This window comes from Microcebus murinus, chromosome 2 (genome assembly GCF_040939455.1).
Source record: "Microcebus murinus isolate Inina chromosome 2, M.murinus_Inina_mat1.0, whole genome shotgun sequence".
NCBI classification, from domain to species: domain Eukaryota; kingdom Metazoa; phylum Chordata; class Mammalia; order Primates; family Cheirogaleidae; genus Microcebus; species Microcebus murinus.
In genome coordinates, this window is record NC_134105.1 from 73,958,952 (window position 1) to 73,983,462 (window position 24,511).

The window sequence follows — 24,511 nt, forward strand, 5'->3', positions numbered from 1 at the left end:
ATTCTGACTCAAGGGGAGAGGGGAGGGCATGGGCAATATATGTAACCTTAACATTTGTACCCCCATAATATGCTGAAATAATAAAAAAAAGTGGGAAAAAAGAATTATTTAATGTCTAGATTTAATTATTCATTTCAAACCTAAGATCAAATGTGGTTCTGTTTAAATCTAGTTCACTGTTGGTAATTACTAGGTACTCTTGAAGGAAGCCTTAACCTTTTGTGGATTATTTTCTTACATATTAGATTTTACCATTCCTTTTATTTTTTATTGTTATTATTCCCCTTTTTCTCATTTTGGGGGAGGGGAGTTTTATTTTTGTTTTAAAGAAATACTAGACATAATTAATGAAAATGCAACAGTCATATATTGTTACTGAACCTTAAAGATATTAATACCAATATATTCTATTTAATAAATTATGGTCTATATATGTATGTTTTCCTATTATAATTTTTTAACTTATGAATACTTATATTCTAATTATCATTTGGATCTTTTCCCCTATCAAATAATTTTTCAATGGATACATCATTTTACTAAGCCAATATTTTATTAGATATATGAATTTTCCTTTTTAAATTAATTTTTAATCATCATGGGACTCTATACATAAGTATTCTTTTTTTTTTTTTTTTTTTTTTTTTTTTTTTTTTTTTTTGAGACAGAGTCTCACTTTGTTGCCCAGGCTAGAGTGAGTGCCGTGGCGTCAGCCTAGCTCACAGCAACCTCAAACTCCTGGGCTCGAGTGATCCTTCTGCCTCAGCCTCCCAGGTAGCTGGGACTACAGGCATGCGCCACCACGCCCGGCTGATTTTTTATATATATATCAGTTGGCCAATTAATTTCTTTCTATTTTATAGTAGAGACGGGGTCTTGCTCTTGCTCAGGCTGGTTTTGAACTCCTGACCTTGAGCAATCCGCCCGTCTCGGCCTCCCAAGTGCTAGGATTACAGGCGTGAGCCACAGCGCCCGGCCTATACATAAGTATTCTGTTTCATCAAAGACACAGTTATTAAATCCCCATAGGGTTCATGGGGAAAAAAAAAAGAATTGTTTAATGAGCACTTATATGCCAGGTACTATGCTTGGTGCTAAGACTGAAATTCATAAAGAAATAAAGAATGAAACACAGAAGATTAAATGGATTCTATATGTTGAAATTCAGCATAATCAATGTATTAGAAAAGATTGCCATGGAAATAGGCCTGGCAAGATATCCATAAATTGTTAACAGTGGTTATTTCTATAGAATGAAATTGAAGTAAACAAGGAAACTGAGTGAAAACTCAAAATTTTCATTTTATACAATTCTGTATTGGAGTTCATTACAAACATATTATTTTTTATTTTATAAATGTAAATTATATATTATATTTTATTTGTCTCTTCTCTGCTATTTATGAATTTATTCAGTCACTTGCATTTATCAGTATAGACTCATGGCTATTTATTTTGTACTTTGGCTAATATTTAGTACTTTGACATATGATTTGGCCTATTTTACACTTTGGTTTATTTATTTTGTTGCTCAGTTTGTCCCAACTTTAGCTGTGGGAGCTCTTTTAGTTGGTTCTTGTTTCCCTTTCACATTCTCCCTTCTGTGTATGTGTATGTGTGTGTGGGGGTGAGGGGGGTGTTGATCATTTTCTTTTTGCCACTAAAAAAATGTTCTAGACTCATCTCTCCTAGAATCAACCTGGTTCCTTTTGTTAAGGGTATTAGAAACCAAGATCTGGGTGCTTGGTGTGCTTGTTTGTTACTGGGGTGTCTTTTTTTCTAGGTCTACTCAGCTGACAGAGCAGGCAAATATATTTAGAATACCAACCTATATATATATATACTTTTCTATATGTAGTCATCTTTATATTAAACCAAATATGAATTCATGCTGATGTCTTCAACACTAATCTATTATCTGTCCTAGTTTTACCTCCTTGTTTATCTGTAATCTTCCACTACAGCCTTGAGAAACCTTGGCTTTCACTGTCTACCATGTAGTACTTAATTGTCAATTCATGAATAGCGGTTTAAGAATTATTAATCTGTACCCCTATGTGAAACAACCCTGCCAAGTATAGTACAATGCTATATACAGTTCCTTTGCCTTTACTCATATAGTCTCTACTCATTTCGAAAGTTATTTAAGTCAGCACCTTTTTCTCTCACTCTTTTTAGTGAGATTATTTCATATATTTGTTTTGTTTTATTTTGCATGTAAAGCATTTATTATAATTAAAAATCCTTATTGTCAGACACATTTTATAGTTTGCTCTCATATGCCTTCAGATGTGTTCTCTATTTTCCCACTGCTCTGCCCAGCGGCACTCTTTTAAGCTTGTGTCAGTGCTTCAAGATTAATGTTTTCCTGGAATTTATAACTTAGCCATAAGACTTTGACCCAGGTTGCACCTTGGTATCTAAAATCTCAGAAGGGGGCCTTTTTACATTTATCCTATATAATGGCCTCAGAGAAGTATGTACTAACCTTGTCTTCTTCAATGTGTGCTGTCTCAGTGGAGCAGCTTTCAGTATCTGAGGACGTGTGAAAATATCTGAGTTTTACAGAATCATGCATCTATTTGCCTGCCACTCAGCTTTTTCACCATAGTTCAGCTCATGCTATCAGGTATGTTCAGCTGGACATTTTGATGACGAAGCAATTACAATGGACATGATTTTCTAGAGTGAGTGTGTAGTGTCTAGCTTGAAAAGGGCTTCACAGCTCTTGGCCCACATCCATGGCAAGGGAAGAAAAAGGTTTTAAGTTGGTGAAGAAAGAGAAGATTTCGTATGGAAAAGTTTGTTCAGAGGAGACTGTGCTGAGGTCTTCTGACAAGGGAAGGGTAGGAGATCTTTCCATCTGCATAACAAGCAGAGTGAGGGAGCGGCAAGGGGGTACTCAAAGGGTGTGGGATGGATTCCCTGCAGTCATGGGCAGAGTGGACCCTGGCTCCTGTTAAGGGCTTGTAACACAGAGTGAGGACTACTTAAGACAGTGCATAGCACATGGCCTTCCGATAGCAAGTTAAAAGCCAGAGAGTATCAGGGCTAGGTGGAGACCTTGACCTCATTGTCAGCACCTTTTGATGGGGGATCCTTCCAAGTGGGGTCTCAGCAGGGGGTGAAAGTGAGTAAATGTCAGGAGCAGGCAGCTGAAAGAGTCTCTTTGTGTTCTGCTGGCACCAGGGCCTTGGCCCGCAGGGAAGCCAGGGGACTTGGAAGAAGCTGGGAGAGAAAGTCACCTTTGGCAGCTGTAAGCCTTCTCAGACTGGTTTTTTTCACTGAACAACATACATTTAAGATTCATTCATGTTTTTGTGATGGCTTGATAACTAATTCCTTTTTCCCCCATTGTGCGAATGTACCACAGTTTATCTATTCACCTTTAAGGACATTATGGTTACCTCGAGTTTTGATGATTATAAATAAAGCTATTATAAACATTCATTTGCAAGTTTTTATGTAAACATATATTTTCAAATCAGTTGGGTAATACTTGGAGCATGATTGCTAGATCATATGGTAAGATTCTCTTTAAATTTGTACATAACTGCCAAAGTGTCTTTCAAAGTATCTGTACTAACAGCTGGGCATGGTGGCACACACCTGTAGTCAAGAGACTGAGGCTACTCAAGAGACCAGCTACTCAAGAGACTGAGGCAGGAGGATTGCTCGTGGCTAGAAGTTTGGGGCCACAGTGCTCTATGATTGTGCCCGTTAATAGCCGCTGTACTCCAGCCTGGGCAACATAGTGAGACCCCGTCTCTATGAAAAAATGGAAAAAAAAGTAGGTGGGTGTGGTGGGGCATGCCTGTAGTCCCAGCTACTTGTGAGGCTGCAGCAGGAGGATGGCTTGAGCCCAGGAATTCAAGTCTGTAGTGAGCTATAGCTGCACCACTGTACTTCAGCCTGGGTGACAGAGTGAAATTCCATCTCTAAAAAAAAATTAATTAATTAAAAAAAATTAGCCTTAGCTTACTGCAACTTTTTTTACTTTATAAACTTTTTACTTTTTAAAAAATTTTTTGACTCTTTTGTAATAACACTTAGCTTAAAACACACACACATTATACAGCTGTACCAAAATATCTTCTTTATATCTTTATAAGCTCTTTTAATTTTTAATTTTTTTTTACCTTTAAAACTTTTTTGTTAAAAACTAAGACATAAACACACACATTGGCCTAGGTTTACAGAAGGTCAGGATCATCAATATCATTGTCTTTTACTTCCACATCTTGTCCCACTGGCAGCTCTTTAAGGGCAGTAACACACACAGAACTATCATCTCCTAGCATAACAATGCCTTCTTCTGGAATATGTCCTGAAGGACCTGCCTGAGACCGTTTTACAGTTAACTTTTTGTTATATAAATAAGTAGGAGTGTACTCTAAAATAATAATATATAGTATAATAGATATGTAAATCAGTAATGTAGTCATTTATTATCATTATCAAGTATTAGGTACTATACATAATTATATGTACTATGCTTTTATATGAGTGGCAGTGCAGTAGTTTTGTTTACATCAGCATCACCACAAACACAGCTTCCCACTACAACCTTATATCAGCTGTGATGTCGCTAGGCAATAGAAATTTTTCAGCTCCATTATAATCTCATGGGATCATGCTCATATATGAGGTGCTTTGTTGACCAAAACATTGTTATAAGTTGCATAACTGTAAGTTTTAGAATCATTTTGCCAATATTCACAAAATAGCTTTCTGAAATTTTGATTGAAATTGCCTAAATTTTTAAAATCATAAATTGGTGTTGAATTTTGTTAAATGCCTTTCTGCGTCTCTTTTGATGATCTCTTAATTTTTCTTTTTTATTTTGTTAATGTGCTAAACTATGTTGCTTGTTTTTGGAATGGAAAAATAATCTTGCATTCCTGGAATATTTTTGATTTGGTTGTAATGTTTTATTCATTCTATTTATTGCTGGAATCCATTTGCTAATATTTTGTTTAGGATTTTTGCATCTATATTCATGAGAGAGATTGGCTTGTAATTTTCCTTTTTTGTAATGCTCTTGTCAGGTGTAGGCCTCAAGGTTATGTTGACTTTATAAAATGAATTGCAAAGTACTTCCTCTTTTTTATTCTTTAGTTTGGATAAGATTGATTGATTTTATCTTACTTATATCTTCCTAAATGTTTATTAGAATTCACTGGGGAAGTCTAACTTGTCTACCCATGGTAGTGTTCTGATGCCTTCAAAGCATGATTTTTTTTTCTTTTTCTTTTTTCAATATATGTATTTTGCCTATCTTTCCTAGCTCCTTTCAGCAGGCATGTTGGTCTTAACCAGCCTAATAAGCCATTGCCAGAAATGTCTTTCTCTTTTCCCTGTCTTCCTCTGCTCTTCCATTCCATCCTCCACTGGAATTGTTTGTTCTGTGTATCTCATTTACTGCTGTATTCCCAGTACCTAGATAAGTGCCTAGCATAGAATAGAAGTCAATGGATATTTCTTGGATTAAAGAATGAATGAATTAACCTTTCATTTGAGAAGATAGTATAGAAATTCAAAAGAAAATATTTTTTGTTGTTGTTTTTTCAAACCTAAAATATAACCTTTCTTGAGCATAAGTTAGGGTGAGTTTTGAGCTAGAACTCAGGACCTTTAGAATTGTAGTCTCAAAAAGAAAGAGGCTCTGTTGCCCAGGCTGGAGTGCAGTGGCATCTTCATAGCTCACTGCATCCTTGAACTCCTGGGCTCAGGTGATCTTCCTGCCTTAGCCTCCTGTAGCTGTGACTGTACGCACAGGCCACCACACCTAGCAGATTTTTTCTATTTTTTGTAGAGTGGGATCTTGCTCAGGCTGGTCTCCAACTCGGGCCTCAAGCAATTCTCCCACATCAGCCTTCCCAAGTGCTAGGATTACAGGCATGAGCCACTGCATCTGACCTAAAAATTAAAAAATTTTAAATTGACAAATAATAATTGTAGTCTCTTATTGATATTTCCTCAAGATGTTAAGTTACATCTTTGGTCTGTATTACTCCATGTGTAAGTGATTTTTATTACTTTCTTAGTCATGAAAATAGTTTCAATTGTTTTAAAATTAAAGAGGCTTCAAGGGAAAAAAATTCAAAAGGTAGCAAGGGCTACCTTAATGTTTTAAACAAATATTCAAAATACTTACGTATAAATACAGGCTTATAATTTTTATTATAATAATCCTACCAGTGAATACAGATAAGACAAATAGATTATCATGTTTTACGAGGTAAAGATGAAGAATTTCATTAAAAATTGCATTTTGCATAATACATAAATGTTTACCTGTGTTTTTCCCTCCTCTTCCCTGTAGGGCCATTTTAAGTGCCAGATCTAGTTATTTTGCTGCAATGCTGAGTGGCTGCTGGGCTGAAAGCTCCCAAGAGTATGTTACTCTTCAAGGGTAAGCATAATTTTTACAAGGCAGCTTGACTGCAAATGATTCCAAATAGTACTTCATACAAAGCACTTTTTAAGAATCTGATTTCCATGTATATTCAATGAAATATTTCTCATGTATTCAACAAAGTACATTTCCTGTAACAGGAGGAAGTAGGTAGCATTTAGTAATAGAGGTAGTGTGTTAATATGCTTAGGCTTCTATAGCAAAATGCCAAAACTGGGTGTCTTACATAAGAGAAATTTATTTTCTCACAGTTCTGAGGGCTAAAAGTCCAAAATAAAGGTGTCAGCAAGGTTGGTGTCTGATGAAAGCCCTCCCTCTGGGTTGCAGATTGCCATCTTCTCATTTGTGCTCACGTGGCATTTCCTCAGTGTATGCACTTGGAGAGAGAGCTTTATGGTGTCTCTTCTTATAAGGAAATTAATCCTATCAGATCAAGGGGTTCACCCCTATGACCTCCTTTAACCTTAATTGCCTCCCTAAAAAATCAAATAAATAATAATAAAAACTTCCTTAGAGGACCCATCTACAAATGGGACCACACTGGGGTTAGGGCTTAACCATATGAATTTGGAGGGAACACGAACATTTAGACCATAATGGGTGGTTTCTGATTATAGAAGATTTTTAAATGCCAGGCTAAAGAGTTTATTGTCCTGTGGGTAAAGGAATGTGTAGCTGGATCTATTGGTGAAGTTTTTTCACCACTGTTGAAAAACAAAAGATGTATGATAAAACAAAAAAGATGTATGAAAAACAACTTAAAAGATGTATGATAAGATCTTTTCCTTGGTGATGAATTTAAAATATCTACTGAAAATACTAAGGGTAGTGCTAGCCTAAGCCAGAATCTAAGTATGCCAATCCTAAAGATAATCACTTTTGTGTAATTTTGAAAACTGGTCCATGGGCTATGTTTCATATGTTTTAAACATCATTTTTTTACTAAATTTTACTATCCAAAATTTTATTAGTATTGTGGTATATAAAGCTATTAGAAGGCTAAAGAGGATTGAGGAATTTTACTTTGTAAAAAATCAAATATTTTAGGAATTTTTGTATTAAACAAAGTAATCTATAAAACAAATTCTGCTTTTCCATTAACTTATATTGTAAACTGGGGTTTATGTTTCCATGGGGAATGTAGTATAGTAGAACTTTGGTGTCCTAACAGGCAGTTGTATATCTAGTTCTTGTTACATGACTTTAGGGATATTTCTTAACTTTTCTGAGCTTCTTGCAGTTGTTGAAAGAATTAAATGAGATACAGTAAGAAAAGAACCTGGCATAGTGCTTGGTACATAGTATATAGTACTCATTAATAGTGTTTGTTTCTCCTTTCTCTAAATTATATTGTTCTCATTTTCTAGAGAGAAAAAGGTTCAAGTCAGGGCTTTTCCCAATATCAGAACAGCAATGCCTGCTTTGAGTGATCAGCAGCTTCCTTTGGAACTGTGTAGCTGTTGCATGTCTACAGGATGTTTTCTACAAATAGATTAGAATGAAATTCTGTCTGTCCTTCCAGAAGGAACCACAGTGTTTTAATGAGGTGGTAACTAAAAGTTTTAATGGACATGATATTTTTCAAGAAGGACAGTCTTTAATAAATAAGGTCGGAATAGTAGAGTCCTATAATCCTAGTTCCATCCATGCCCCAGAGATGGGGGTGGAAAGATATAGTTGAAAGGAAATTGTGTTCTAGTGGAAGGAAGTGGAAAATTTTCCACATGCTATAATGAAAATTGAACCACAGCCAACACTTCTGTGAAGAAACCACACATATTTCCATTTTATATAAATAGATGTCTTCCAGTGGTGGCTTGGGCTTTGGAGCATAAATTTGGATTTTCTCATCTCCCTTGAGAGATTCCTGGGATAGCTCTGCTCTTCAGTATAAGATTTTGAAATATAAATGAGATTAAATTTTTCTCCTGGCTCAACTCATCAGTTAGAATTAAACCCAGACTCTTTACTATGACCTACAAGATCCTATATGATCAGGCCCCTGGCTTATTTCTCTGTCTCTCTCTCTCTTTTTTTAACCATTCTTGCCCTAATTTATTGATCTTTCCTCCAGTAAGCTCATTCCTGCCACAGGGCCTTTGCACTTGCTATTTCCTCTGCCTAAGAGTTTTTCACCTAGTATTTTGCATGGCTGGTTGTTTGTCATGCTTGAAATATCAGATCAAGTATCACCTTCCCAGACCACCCTACTTGAGGTAGCTATAGCCCAACTCCTGAGTCACTTTTTTATAATGCTGTTGTGTTGTCTTCGTGACACTTTTCACTATCAAAATTATCTTTTTAATTTTTAAAATATATTTATTGTTCATATCCTCCCCTTAAAATGTATCTTGTTTCCCCACAGTCTAGAATAGAGTCTGCCATTCAATAAATATTGAATGTGAATGGATGAATAAATGAATGATGAAGTCTCTATGTTACCTAACCCACATACATAGGATCCTGAAACTTTAGAAAGCACACATGAAACATGGATTTTAGTAAACTAGATACATGTTTCAAAGTCACTTAGATCTTTGCCCTGTCATTGGTTTTTCTTTTTTCTAACTGTTGAGTATATGTAATGTTTTCATCTCCTACAAGCTTCTATTCTGATTACATTTTAATGGAAGTAGTGCTTTAAATCTTTCCATTTAACATGTGGGCAATTGGAATAATTTGTTGCTTTTCCAGGTCAGTTGATCATGTCTTTAAAAACACTTTTAGTGAAAATACAAATGACTTACAACGTAATAACAAGAACACAGCTTAGTAAAACATCTGTCAAGACAGTAGGAAAATGGTTTCTTGCTGTTTTTATAGCTATCATATATATTGATATATAGGCTAAAATGTCTAGATTTTGCTGTTTATTTTAATAAAATGACTTTTGCTTTAATTTAGTCATTATCTTTTGCTTAAACATGTCAAGTCTTAAGAGGAACTATTCTTTCCAAATAAGTAGCCAATTCTCATTACGATTGATAATCTGAGGAAAAGTGTATGGAGTAGTATGCATTCTAGTAATTGTGTTAGTGTTTTTGATTGACAAACTACCAATAATATGGCTTAATTATTCTGTGATTAAATCTTATCAAATTTGTAGTACATAAATGAGAATATTTAGATATTTGACTTTTTTCCTAAAGTATTAAAGAGGCAGAGTTTTGAATCAGCAAAAACTAGTACTTAGCCATGGTAGTGGCCAGTAAGTACTTATTAAATTAATTTAAAAATATTATATTTATGTATTTTCAACTTATTCTTCTGAAGGTTTGGGAAGATGCTGTAAGTGCCTAATCAGATATTAATCAAACATTTATTGAGCATATGTTATTTAAGGTCATAGAATCAAAGCAAACACTTTTCTGATTCCTGCCCTCTGGAACTCCATTTATTTTCTTCTTGCCCTCCTCCTTTTGTTCCTTTAGCAGATATTAGTTACTATGCTTAACCAATGATGGGGGTCTTATCAGCACTGTCCCCGTCATGAGTCTACTGAAAAGCTCCTATATTATGTTGGGAAAGGAAATTCTTCTGATGCTGGGGGCATTGAATCATTGTTGACATTCTGCTGGTATGATACATACAAGGATAAATGACACAAACCCTGCCCTTACAGAACAGAGTCTAAAAGGAGAGACAATATGTAAACAAAAATATTGCAAGTCAGTTTGATAAATGTGATAGAGAAAGTATCTGTAGTATACTGCTTAAGAGACCAGGCTTTGGAGTCAATCTGCCTGGATTTAAATCTTGGGCAAGTTACATAATTTTACTTTCCTCATTTATAGAATGAAACTAATAATGGATCTACTATTGAGTTGTTACGATGATTAAATGAGCCAATAGCATTCAAAATGCATATTAACTCAGGGACTGGCTCATAAGTGCTCAATAGATGTTAGTTATTGTTTTTAACATTCTGTGATCTTTTTCATCTTGGGAGCATCAGGGAAACAATCAGATAAATAGTCACACGTCTTGTAGTCTGAAAGATGAAATAAATGGAAAGGAAATGATTCATTGATTTTAAACACAGTGAACAGTATATGCTAAGGCATGGATGTCTAAGAAATTGTAAGTATTTCAGGTATAGAAAATGAATAAGTTCAGTTATCTTGAAATGGCTGCTAGAAAGGGAGACCAGAGGTCAGATGATAAGGGACTTTGTACACCAAGCTAAGGTCTTTGGACTTTTTTCTGTGGACTTTGGAGAATAGTTGAAGAGTTTTTAAAGTGGGACACTATATCAGATTTGCATTTTAGAAAAGTCTCTCTAATAACAATGTGGGAAACAGAATGGGAGCAGAGGATTTCAGGCAGGAAACCTGTATCAGAAGATACTATCGTAGTACAGATGGGACAAAATGAGAGCCTGAACCAGAGCAGTGAGAGGGGAAATAAAGAGCAGAGGCTGAATTCAAGAAGTTATTGAAAGTACAAATGATAGGATATAATGAGGGAAAGAACTAAGATGAACCTCAGATTCTGACTTAGACATCTAGATGAAAAATGTCTTGGGGCTAAATTATGTCTGTTGGAGTTTGCAGAGGGCCCCCCGAAAACTCCAACAAAGCATACTTCTTTCCTGCTCAGAGTAAGACAAAAGAATCAGCAGGTGAAGTAAGAAAACATTTCCTTTATTACTGACAAAAACTGCTAAAGCTGTATAGATTGAATATTCCTTATCCAAAATGCTTGGGACCAGATGTGTTTCAGATTTTTTTTTTTTTTTTTGGATTTTGGAATATTTCCATATATTTAATGAGATATAATGGGGATAGGACCAAACGCTAAACACAAAATTCATTTTTGTCTCATTTATAGTGTTGAAGTCGAAATAGAATGTAGAGATGACATTTTAAAATGTTTTATTTGGGAATCACAGAATTGTAATTCAGGGCATACAGACAGACAAGGGTGGTCTTTGGTATGTCTGAAAGAAAAAGAGAAGGTCAGAGGTTTTATTGGAAAGAGAAATGTTATATATTGCTTTGAAAGAAAGCTTATTGGCACTAGAGAAGATTTTGGGAGCTGGCGAGCTCTGATTGGTGAGTGAAGGCAATAGGTAAAACTAGTCTTAGAGTTCTGGCAGGTCATTTCGGCACCTATTGGTTAAAACTGGTCTTAGGGTTACAGCCGGCCATTTCAGCAGCTGGGCTTGCAGAAAATTCAGTTCTTAGAGCAGGTGCTATATGCCACAAGTGCTTCCCCTTGGCCCCTCAACTCTGAATTAGTTAGGTATAACAAAAATAACCCAATTCATATAATCAATTTCATAACACCTTATAGCCTGAAGGAAATTTTATACAATATTTTTAATAATTTTGTATATGAAATAAATTTTGTGTATATTGAACCATCAGAAAGAAAAGATATCACTATCTCATGTCAGTTATCAAAAAGTTTTGGGTTTTGGAGGATTTCGGATTTTCAAATTAGTGATACTCAACCTGTACCATGTGTTTAATACAAGAGCCAAGGTTGGCTTGCTTATGATACCCTCTAAGACACCCTACCCAATAAGTCATCTGAATCTGCACAGCAGATGCACCTCTTCCCCATCACCGCTTCCTACTGGTTCAGCAAAGAAGAAAAGAAAAAAGAAATCAAAGTACCTTTCATGTTGATTTCCTCCTGACTGATGACCAATGGTTATTGTTCACCAACCAGATAATTCGCTCCCTGTGGTACAGATAACTAAATAGAGGATGGGGCAAGATACAAAAAGCTCTATAACAATGCTCTCAACAAAATAGGAGTAACAGAAAGAGGATTGAATTTGGGGTGGGGAAGTGGAAGGAGGTCATAAATTCAGAGTTTGAGATACATTAGTCAGTAGGACATAAAGGCTATTATTCCAAACTACGTCTTAAGTCACATTTTACTTTTGCATCTGTTTAAGGAGGATGTTGGCCAAGCTAGAGCCACTGACAGGTATTACAAATTAAGAAACCTGTACAGCATAACAGGAATCTTTCTAGTGAATAGAGTTGTCCATCTGACAGCTCTATTGTTGTCAGTGGCTGACAACACTGACAAATATTGTCAGCCACATTTGTGGCTGAAGGTGAAGGTTTGTTAAAGGTGCTGAGGAGAGGATTTCTTAATGAGCCAGAGGTTGGACAATGACTTCTAAAGTCCCTTCTAACTTTAAAAAACAGTGATAAAAGATGCTTAATAAACAATGATTTGACAGTAAACTAATAACATTTTATAGCTTATATAAAAATCCATACCTACAGTTCATTTTATATTTATGGTATACCTACATAGATGTTTGAAAAATTTTGATATTTGAAGAATATATTCTTCAGATAAAAGTGAGATTAGAACTTTATTTTGGTTAAAAGTTTATGGGAAATAGAATGTGTTGTTGATGTCAGTTAAACTTTAATTATTTGTGGATTTGAGTTTTCTTTTATTTTTTAGTATAAACCATTTAGAAATGAATGTTATGATGCATTTTATATATGGAGGAACTTTGGACTTTCCAGACAAAGCTAATGTTGGGTATGTATTACTTTGTAATAATTTAAAATATAAATATGTTAATATTTTGCAAGTTTTGCTTTGTTGAGCTATGTTACATAGTGTCAATGAAGTAATAGCTTAAATTTTATTGTCTATTTTGCTATATCTTGATTATGTTTGGGAATATCAAAAAACAATAGGCAAGTCACCTTATTTAGAAGGAAAGATGATTTAGCAACTCATAGTAATAAGACTTTTTAAAATCTGTACTAGACTTAATTTATGTTAGAAAAACTTTATTTTTGTTTAGAAAATAAATCATAGGTTTTTATAAAATAAAATTGATCAAACTTTAAAAGTGATTTTATTATGTTTTTTTAAAATTTTAAGTTATCTTTTTTAATCAGCAAAGGAAAAGCAAAAAGAAAACTTTGAAACTTGTTTAAGAATATAGGCCATCCTAAAGACCAACAACTATGTGACTCTTAAATATGCTATGCAGAAGTGTGTATCTAAGCTCCTGAAATCCTACTGGAAAGTGAAATTCCACCTTGATCTTTCAATTTTCTGAATGTATTCCTATCTTCTTGCTATTCTAACATCAGACAAGTGAAAGCTACTCTTTCAATTTTCAAAATTCTTTGGTTCCTTTAATTTTGGACTGAATAAATATATTTTGGGGGAGACCATATCATTAGTCATAGAGAATAGTACTAAAGTTTTATCCATTGGCATTATATAGGAAAATTTTATCATGCTTTCAAGGCTTGTAGGCTCCCTAAGTACCTAAAGTATATGTAGGTACTCAGAAATACTTGCCAAATAAAAGAATCAAAGGAAACTCTCTGGTCATTGGATGCTATTTACAATCAGAGTCATTTGCAGACATTTTCAGTATGACATCAGTGAATTGCCCCCCCAACCACAAAAAAATACTTTTATTATACAAATTTGTAGCAAAGAATTTTGTAACTTTTAGCTTTCCAAGCAGTTTCCTGAATTTTGCTCTGTATATCACAGAGCAAAAAAAGGGAATTTGAAACATCTCCAAATTTACCTCTTGCTGTTCTCCATTAATCAAATCATGTATCAGTGCTTTCAACTTTAGGCCTATGTTCTTTTTATAATCCATAAAGAATATGTATTATGTAAGGCAGAAAGTTATAATTACAATAATTCAGATTATTTTTTCTAAACAGACTATATAGTATCAAGAAATTACTGTATATTGTACCTTGATTTTTAATAGTGCATCTATTTTTATTTTAGTCAGATACTCAATATGGCTGATATGTATGGACTAGAAGGATTAAAAGAAGTAGCAATCTATATTTTAAGAAGAGATTACTGTAATTTCTTTCAGAAGGTAATTATTAAGTCTCAGAGATCTTTTACCCAATGCTTTGTCACTCATTATTACCTATTAGATTTTTAACCTTGATTAATTAATAGTGCTTTAAATATTAAAAATATTAAGTCAGTTTAACTAATGGGAGCTCCAGTTGAGAAATAATATATATAGTCTGCTTGCAAAAATCAGAAATGAACTCAAATTATTTTAAGTAAAATAAAATTGATGTGGAGGGTTTATTGAAAGGATATAGGAGTATCCTATATAATTCAAAGATAGGGTGTACAGCTAGGACTCAGAGTTTGAAACTGGGAGAAAGGAATCCAAAAATTAAGGTTACCTTCTGCATTTATCAAAGAACTACTCAGTGCTTATTGATTATTTTCTCTGAAAGTATACTTATTCCTTCGACGACCTCTCTTTACAGTATGTACCTGGGGTGGAGTATAGTTCTCATCTACCTGTCTCCTTGGGTGGAATATTAATACTAAATATTTTTATTTTTAGTTAATACAAAGATAAACTTATTTTCTAAAGAAAGATTCCATACTATGCATTGCAAAGCCATTTTGTACACTATTCTTAGATTCTCCGTAGTTTTAATGTTTTCTGTGACTAGGTTATTTTTATTTTCTTATTTATGGTTTTCTGAATTTTCTACAATGAGTATGTATTTATAATCAACAAAAACAAATCTTAAAAATTGTTTATATCATATTTCTCTCTTATTAGGTGGTTGAGACAATAATATACATTGTATGAATTCTAATTAGGTAATTTTAATAACCTTTAAATTTAAGTTTTTGTGTTGGGTAGGTCTTTTTCTACCTCCCTGTATGTTGTAGCTGAGGAAGCAGCCCATTTGCTAAAAAAAAAAAGAGCCATGAACAACTGGGTCCAGTACCACTACTCGCCCCCCAAAGTTTGCTGAGAAATAAACCCCTCAGCTACCTTTAACCAACTATTCACTCTGGCCTAAGCAAGGGGATTGGAAAAAAGGAGGGCAGCCTGTGGTGTCCTCAGCTTTGTAAAGAGTGAAGAATTCTGGTGAACGACTTTTCCTTCTCCTTCATATGCCTCCCTCATATTCCTAGTCAAGTGAAAGTGAGGAGGGAGATCCAAGAGAATCACAAATAAAGATTAAAGATGGGAAATATCTACCATGAGGATATGGTGTCTTCTCATTCCCCACTTTACTATATCTGTAAAACCATCCCACCCTGGAACTTCCATCAGAAAAGAAGAGAAAAAAAAAAAAGAAAAGAAAAGAAAGTGGTAAGAAATTTCTTGGGAGAGCTTGGAATATGCCTTGAGAAGCCAGTGAGAATATATTTGAACATGGAGCCTAAAGGAAGGAGGCTTGCTGGAGAAGCCAGTACTGGCCTGGGACTGCAGTTATTGTCACATAGAGGAAAAAGTATGGGGAGTCCACACTATACTTGAGTTATACATGGTCTACAGGAAAGGAGGAAGACCTTAGGGGTTCTATGAAAGTTAGAGGAGACTGATATAGAGACAAATGACTTTGTGTCCCATGTAGGGAGACACTGTATATCATGAACCACTTAAAGAGTCCTTATCCACAGAGAGGCTAGGGGGAAGCTTGATTTGTCCCTATCACATCAGTAAAGGCCATCAGCATCTGAATTGGAGCCAAGTCAAGGACATCCTCCTACTACCATCTTGGTCTCTGCTTAATTATATAAGGTGACCATAGGTAACCCATAGCCCCCTTGCAAAGGAGGTTGGCCTGGAAGATGGAGGAGCAGGAGACTAGGCTATCTACCCTATTCCAGATCTTCCCAACCATAAATCTATTCAGTGATGGGAAGGAAAGATCTTTTTTTTTTTTTTTTTTTTTTTTTGAGACAGAGTCTCGCTTTGTTGCCCAGGCTAGAATGAGTGTCGTGGCATCAGCCTAGCTCACAGCAACCTCAAACTCCTGGGCTTAAGCAATCCTGCTGCCTCAGCCTCCCAAGTAGCTGGGACTACAGGCATGCGCCACCATGCCCGGCTAATTTTTTCTATATATATTAGTTGGCCAATTAATTTCTTCCTATTTATAGTAGAGAGGGGGTCTCGCTCTTGCTCAGGCTGGTTTTGAATTCCTGACCTCGAGCAATTTGCCCGCCTTGGTCTCCCAGAGTGCTAGGATTACAGGTGTGAGCCACTGGGCTCGGCAGGGAAGGAAAGATTTAAAGATAGGTGTTAAAGCAGTATTATATTGAATTTCAAACACAAAAGTAATCAGAAGTATTGGACTCTGCCAATAATGTAATAGGGGATGGAAAAAGGGGGGGTTGACACAGAATGTTTGAAAACATTAGTTGGTAAAAAAAGTTTTATGTTAGTCTCTCCTCTGAGCTGAGACTCCTCAATAAACCAGTTACATTTGTATAACTTTGTAAAAATAATCTTTTATGGATAGTCTTTGGACTATTGTCCCTATATTTTGATATGTGCATAAGTATATGTGAGTTAAGTGTGGTTTCTTGTATTTCATTTTTTTCAATAATCCACTTAAATTTAAAAACACAAAAGGCATATTTGTGTCTATTAAAGCAATTGAAAATGAAGTTTCTTCTCAATTATCAGTATTTTGTTGAAAACTTTTTTCACTTCATTTCATTTATTTTAATATAGTCTATATTGCTGTGGTAACAGATATTTGAAAGAATAATTTGTTTTTATTGACCTGATCCCTAAACTATCATGCTTTATATGTTTTAATATTTATTTTTATAACTATACTTTTGAATTATATAATTTTTAACATTTAGTTCTCAATCAGGCAGTGACTTAAATGTGGTAAAACTTATAATAACATTCCATAGTAATACAAATTTGGGTGGAATATGATGGGCACCTGGCCCCAGAACTCCAGGCAAGCTAGCTTCAGTCATTTCATTAACTTCACAACCTGCCTTTTACACAATTAGAATTTTTGTACTTTCTTTATAGGATTCTGGTAGACTTTACATTGTATATTTTTTGTCATCAATTTAAAAATACATTTTAGGCAATGACTTAAATATTAATATATCTTTACAAATTCAATAAGCAGATTTTGAAAATGACTAAAGGTCAGACATCTATTACAAACACTTGGGAGTCAACATTTCCATATAAGTAAATTCTCAGACAGCCAAAGTCACCCCTTCAAGCCAGGGGTCAACAAACTTTTTCTGTTAAAAGGCCAGATAGTAAATATTTTTGGATTTGTGCACCATACAATCTCTATCACAACTGCTTTGCTGTTTGAGAACAAAAACAGCTATAGACAGTATACAAATGAAATATCATGATAGTGTTCCAATACAATGTATTCACAAAAACAATGGTGGGCTAGATTGGGCCCACAGGCTGTAATTTGCCAGTCTCCACTTTAAACAGCAAATTATTTTGTATTTTAATAATTTTTATGGAAATTATTCTTAAGCTCTACATCAATTGATAGATTTTGTGTTGTATAAAGCTTGTTATTCCTAAATAAAATTAAACTGCTGGACCTTTTAACTATTTTGGTTACTTTTATAATTTTTCAAGCTTATGGATGCTCTTAGACTATCAACTGTGTCTGTAACACTAGCCCCTTCTCTCACTCCAATTTGATACTCTTATCTGAAGTGTGTCAGAAAATCAAATTATTTAACTTGGTGGAGTTATCACTATATAATCTATATGGTGATAGTCATTTCTCCAATTATCTTAAAGGGATTTTAATTGTTTAATTTAAATTGTTATATGCAAAGCAAAATATTTACATTCAGTTTATTAAATACTAACATAACCCTTTTATGAGAGGAGTAATTTTTTAATTTCAGAATATTATAGGGGTACAAACATTGAGGTTACATATATTGACAAGAGAGATATTATAAAATCAAATTAATAGCAATTCATAATTAAAAAGTTGAAAATCACTGACCTTATGAGAAGCTGGAGACATTTCCAAAGAAACTTTTACTCTTTTCTAAGAGCAGGCGATCTTCAGAAGTACACATTTAGAGACAAGATATACAAACTGGCTGATTGTTGATCTTTATTACGTATATAAACCCTAAATTGCAACTAATGTGTATAAGAGAAATTAAATTCCATTCAACCTTATTAGTTAGGCAATGGATATGCTTAGAAATAGAGTCTAAAACTTGAAAATACAAGGCATGGGCAATACATAGCACAGATGCTTAACACCAAAGCAGTGAGTTGTTTTCACTACTTGTATCTACATTTTATTTGTTTGTTTGTTCTAATTCAATACTTCTGTATACATACTTTTAAAAATATATTATGTAGTTTTGATCTAATTAAATTCTCTCTTTTTGTTTGCAGTCAGTGTATGACCACAGATAAAAGTTTATTTATATTTTAGGAAGCAGATTAGACCTTACTGTTGTATTACAATGTGATATGCTAGAAAGTATTATACCACTTTTGCTTTAAAAAATATTTAAGCTAAAAAATTAGAATACGAATTTTGTGTATTCTTGCAGCTAAGAAAGCTCAAATGCTGTTCTATAAAACTAAGTTGTTGGTGACACTTGATTTTAAAAGAATAAAAGATTTTTTTAAAAAAATACTTTAATTTTTTAGAGCAGTTTTAGATTCACAGCAAAATTGAGAAGAATGTACAGAGATTTCCCAAAACTCCCTTGCTCCTACACATACATAGCCTCCTCCATTATCAACATCTCCCACCAGAGTGACACATTTGTTACAATTGGTGTGCCTACATTGACACATTATCACTCAGAGTCCCTAGTTAACAATAGGGTTTACTATTGGTGGTGTACTTTCTGTGGTTTGGACAAATATGTAATGACACATAGCCACCATTATAGTATCATAACAGAGTATTTTCAGTGCCCTAAAAATCCTCTCTGCTCTGCATATTCATCCTTTCTTCTCCACTAACCACTGACAACTGCTGATCTTTTTGCTGTCTCCATAGTTTTGGTTTTTCCAGAACGTAGTGTAGTTGGAATCATATAGTATATGTCCTTTTCAGATTGGCTTCTTTCACTTAGTAATATGCATTTAGGGTTTAAGATTCCTCCATGTCTTTTCATAGCTTGATAGTTCATTTCTTTTTAGTGCTGAATATTCCATTGCTTGGATGTACTACAGTTTACTTAACCGTTCACCTATTGAAGGACATCATGGTTGCTTCCAAGTTTGGGCAGTTATGAATAAAGCTTCTATAAACATCTGCGTTCAGGTTTTTGTGTGGAAAGATGTTTTAAGAAAAAAAAGTTTGAGACTGACTAAAGCATGTCTATAGCTAGAATACCAGCAGAAATTAATTTCAGATAAAGAATTAAATATAGAAAATTAATTTTGAATTATATGTATTCTGTAGTTTAGAATTATAAATCAGATTATCTTTATGAACCAAATATTTTTAGCCTCTGTAAATAGAAAAAGAATAAATTTGGTGTTTTCTATTAATTTTAGCCTGTTCCTAGAACGTTGGTGTCTATACTAGAATGCCTGATTATTGCTCATTCAGTTGGAGTGGAAAGTCTTTTTGCTGACTGCATGAAGTAAGTTATCTTAAGTAGTGCTGATGCTATTAATTTAGGGATTTTGATTTTGCATTCTTCTAATTTCGTGGACAATTTTAGAGTTGGCCTATTTCCTTGGGCACAATGTAAGTAGCTTAATGCTTTACTAGTTCCACCAGTTGAGTAGAAGTATTGATTTATATATTATTCAAGATACTTGGGATCAATTTTATTTTAGCTGAACCATGGTTAGTTATGTTAAAATCCATGCACATAATCCAACATGGGTTTAAAATATGTGTTTACAGAAAAGAAATTATAGTTAAGTCCATCTTAGCACTCAAAATTAACAGTGTTAGTCAAAAATACATATGTATAATTTATGTAATTGAAAACCAAAATATTATTGACTATTACAATGAAAAATACTTTTATTTCTCTAACTTGGGATTCTTTGATTTTAACAGGTGGATTGTAAAGCATTTTGCAAGATTTTGGTCTGAAAGAAGCTTTGCAAATGTACCCCCTGAGATTCAGAAAAGTTGTCTTAAAATGTTGATTCAGTCCTTAGTAAGTACAACCTAAATAACCATTTTGTGCGTATGTTATCAAAAAGTTTATTCAGTTTTGTATAATACTTTCAGTGATGTAAATGTAGAAAGATGAAAGAACCAATTTTAGATAACCTAGGACCAATTCGGAGAGACAGAGCTTTATGTATTGGCTCAGCAATATTGACTTCCACTCACCACGGTGGATCTGGGTACAACACTGAACTTTTTAACAGAACCATTCTTTAAGGGGATCATCCATCTACCTGGTAGCAGGTTTATTACATTGGATCACTTCCATCATGGAAGGGACAGTGCTTTGTTCTCACTGGAATAGACATTTGCTCTGGTTATGGATTTACCTCCCTTGCTCACAATGTTTCTGCTAAAACCACTGTCCATGAACTTAAAGAATGCCTTATCCATCGTCATTACATTCTCCACAGCATCACTTCTGATTAACAAACTCATTTAACAGCAATTGAAGTATGGTGACGGGCTTGTGCTCATGGAATTCTTGGTCTTAAAAGGTTTCCCATCATTCTGGAGCAGCTGTCTTGAATGGAGAAATGGCCTGTTGAAGATTCAATTGCATTGCCAGCTAGGTGGCAATGCCTTGTGGGGTTGGAACAGTGTCCTCTAGGATGCAATATATGCTCTAAATCAGATTTTGATTTATGGTGCTATTTCTCCCATAGCCAGGATTCATGGATCTAGAAATCAAGTTGTGGAAATGGGAGTGGCTCCATGACACAATTATTCCTTGCGATCCACTAACAAATTTTTTGTGTCCTTTCCCTGCAACTTTAGGCTCTGTTGATGTGGAAGTCTTAGTTCCAAAGAGAAGAATGCTTCCCCCTGGGGACACAAATAATGCTTCCATTGAACTGGAAGTTGAGACTGCCTTCCTTTGGCTACTTTGTAAGCCCACAGGCAAAGAAGGGAAATTACTGATAGATTGAACTTGACTGTCAAGGGGAAATTGGGTTGCCATTATACAATATGGGTAAGGAAGACTGCATCTAGAATGCAGTACTCCCAGGCTATATGAGTAAAATCAATAAAAAGCTATAACAACCCAATTTAGGCAGTGCTGATAATGGCCCAGATTCTTCAGGAATGAAAGTTTGGGCCACCTTACCAGATAGGGAACTATGAACAGCAGAGGTACTTGCTGAGGGCAAAGGGAATATGAAGTAGGTAGTGAAAGAAGGGAGTTATAAATAACATGTACGACCATGTGACCAGTTACAGAAATGAGCACTGCAGTAGTTATGATATAAACATATCCATATCCCCTTTTTACATGAATGTTTGTCTATGAATTAACCAAACATTTTTGGGTTTTTCCCCATTGTCTCATCCCCCTACCATCTAATGAAAGACATGCTATTAATAATAGCAGTTTATATCTCCACATTTAAGTTACTATTAATAAATATCAAAGAGAATTATGAATCTATCTGAAAAAGAATGAACATCACCCAAAGACAAAAAAGGAACCTTGTATCCTCTCTTTTGGGAAAAGGGTTGTTGTGTGGGAGATAATCGTATCATGTTAGGTGGAAGCATGACTGTTATTGTCTCCACGTGGGAACTAAGTATGTTTTAAGAGGTGTGTATGGTTGCCAAGTTGACAAGGGGTTGATTATAGTGGCATTGTAACATGTTAGGGTGGCTATGGTGAACTATGCTGCCCAGAGTTTTCTTCTCTGTTTCCAATTAGAGTGGCCACAAGAGATAATTTGGCATGAGATTTGGAAGACAGAAGTGAAAGAACAGCTATTTTTTGGTTTTTACACTAGGAAGGTTGGGCATTTAGACTCACATGTTGTTGCTTACGGTAGCCAGACCTATAACTCTTCTGCTTTTCCATGTGTCCTTCTTCGTCTTCTCTAACCCGTGGGCCAGGTATGTGTCTAGCACCATAATGAAAGGTGCCAGCATCTCCTATGTGATAGCCATTTCACCCAGGTGGAGGTGTTGAGACTGATGTGGGTCCAGCCAGTGCTCTTGGTATCAGCTTGTCCTTGCTCTCCCCACTTTTACATCCATCTTCCTTTCTCAATTGCTTGCCCTTCGAACTTCAGACTACATCATCAGACACAAAGCCTATTTAACCAGCTTCCACAATTGTGTAAGATCAAATCCCTGTAACAGATTTCTTTATACAATAAGTCCTCACTTAATGTCATTGGTTGGTTCTTGGAAATTGTCACATTAAGTGAAACAACATATAACTAAGCAATTTTACCACAAGCTAATTGTGAAAAACAAGAGTTAAATTCCTATGGCATATTTCTGATTATTACTAAATTTCTAAATAAAGACCTAAAACACTTCTAATATTGAACATTGAAATAAATGTGAGCTATATGTGCATTGAAGAAAAATTAATAAAAATAATAAAGTAATTATTTACCCAATTTTAGGGGAATCAGTGAGTGACAACAGTTGTGGTGGTGGGTTAAATCAAGGAATAAATGTTTGCAAAGCAAAAACTGTAAGGAATGCCCCCTACCACCACACAGTTCAAAAACAATCACAAATATGGTAGGCTAACTGCTTTTGTACTGCATTGTTTATTGTCGTATATGTATGATAATCGTATCATTTATGAATTTTTATTTTATAATAATTCATATTCATTCATTAATTTTCTGACTCATTTATTCCAGTTCATAGTTGTGGATGGTTGAAGCCTATCCCAGCAGCTAAGGGGCCAAGACTGAAAGTAACCCTGGACACGATGCCATTCCATTGCAGGGCACACTCACACACACTCCCATAGTCACTTATACTGAGACAATTTAGACACACCAGTTCACCTCATGTGCACATCTTTGGGATATGGGAGGAAACTGGAATACCCAGAGAAAACCCTCACAGACATGGGGAAAATATGCAAACTCCACACAGACAGTGGCCTTGGCCAGGAAGCAATTGTTTTTCTCAGGCGTCTTCAAACTACAGCCGGCGTACCGGCCGCCTAGCACATTTATCCGCCCTCCAGGTGTTTTTGCTGCCACTGCCTATCCTGCTTAGCAGCCAACTCGTCCCGGGCCCACAGTGCGCACTCTCCAACGGTCTGAAGGACAATTAACTGGCCCCCTGTTTAAAAAGTTTTAGGACCCCTGGTTTTTCTCATCAATGTCATAACCAGACAATGTTGAATAAAACGACATTATCTGAGGACCTCTGTGAATATACACACTTCCCAATAGTCCTGTTTCCCTGATGGATCCCTGAATGTTAACATCAGCCTGGGTTACATGGAAGATACATCTAAATCTAACTGGTAAAATAAGTTTAGGACATCAGCTGATGAGATACCACTACAAAAAGTAAACGTAAATCTGTGTTTACACTAATGAAGGACTTTGTAGTTTGTTGCTTACTATTTTACATTAGTTTTCATGATCAGTAAGTAATTAACAAACTATTGGTCTTGCTACAATTCAGTTTAATAGAAGCAGAAGCATACTTTACTAGTAGCAGTACCAATATTCAGTGGAATTTTTTTAGACCTTTACAGTTCAAAAATACTTTTTATTTTGTGTGAAATTAATTATAGGACAGATACTATTATCTCCATTTCACATGAGAAAGAGAACCAGGGAGGTGCTTTATTCAAGTTCACAGTGATAGTAAATGACAAAGCCAGGTCTTAAAACCTGTTGCTACCATCTGAAGATAATATGATAAGTGTTCAAGGTGAGCAAAGATTTTTTTTTTTAGGATAAGAAGGAGTCCTTGTCCTCGTCAGCATCCTTATCCTCGGGTCCTCCACCACCTCACCCTCATCTCCTTCTTGAGATTTAGGGAGTTTTCAGCCATTGTTTCTTTTTTCCTTTTGTTTTTCTTTTGTTTTCTTTTTGGTTTGTTTGTTTTTCCTGAATTTCTGTGGTAGGTAGAACCATTATTCCTTTAAAAAATTTTTCTGACTCTTTTTCTCTCCCTTCTCCTTTGGAACCTCAATAATAAATATTTGGTCCACACAATGATGTCCCATAAGTCCCTTATACTTTCTTCACTTTCTCATTCTTTTTGTTTTTTGCTCCTCTAATTGAATAATTTCTGATGACCTGTCTTTGAGTTTGGTGATCCTTTCTTCTGTTTGATCTACTCTGCTGTTGGGCCTCTCTAGTGAAATTTTCATTTCAATAATTATATTCTTCAGCTGCATCATTTCTGTTTGGTTCCTTTT

At 34.9% G+C, this 24,511-nt stretch overlaps 1 protein-coding gene across 1 annotated transcript in view; it reads left to right on the forward strand.

Moving 5' to 3' along the window:
- The window catches only part of BTBD8 (BTB domain containing 8), a 93,700-nt gene that overhangs the window by 44,755 nt on the left and 24,434 nt on the right, over window positions 1-24,511 (forward strand). Inside the window, exons 5-9 of the mRNA XM_012790898.2 lie at window positions 6,326-6,415; window positions 12,854-12,934; window positions 14,165-14,261; window positions 19,704-19,792; window positions 20,221-20,323. Of these exons, the coding sequence (XP_012646352.2) occupies window positions 6,326-6,415; window positions 12,854-12,934; window positions 14,165-14,261; window positions 19,704-19,792; window positions 20,221-20,323 (460 nt within the window). The remainder of the gene's footprint in view (window positions 1-6,325; window positions 6,416-12,853; window positions 12,935-14,164; window positions 14,262-19,703; window positions 19,793-20,220; window positions 20,324-24,511) is intronic.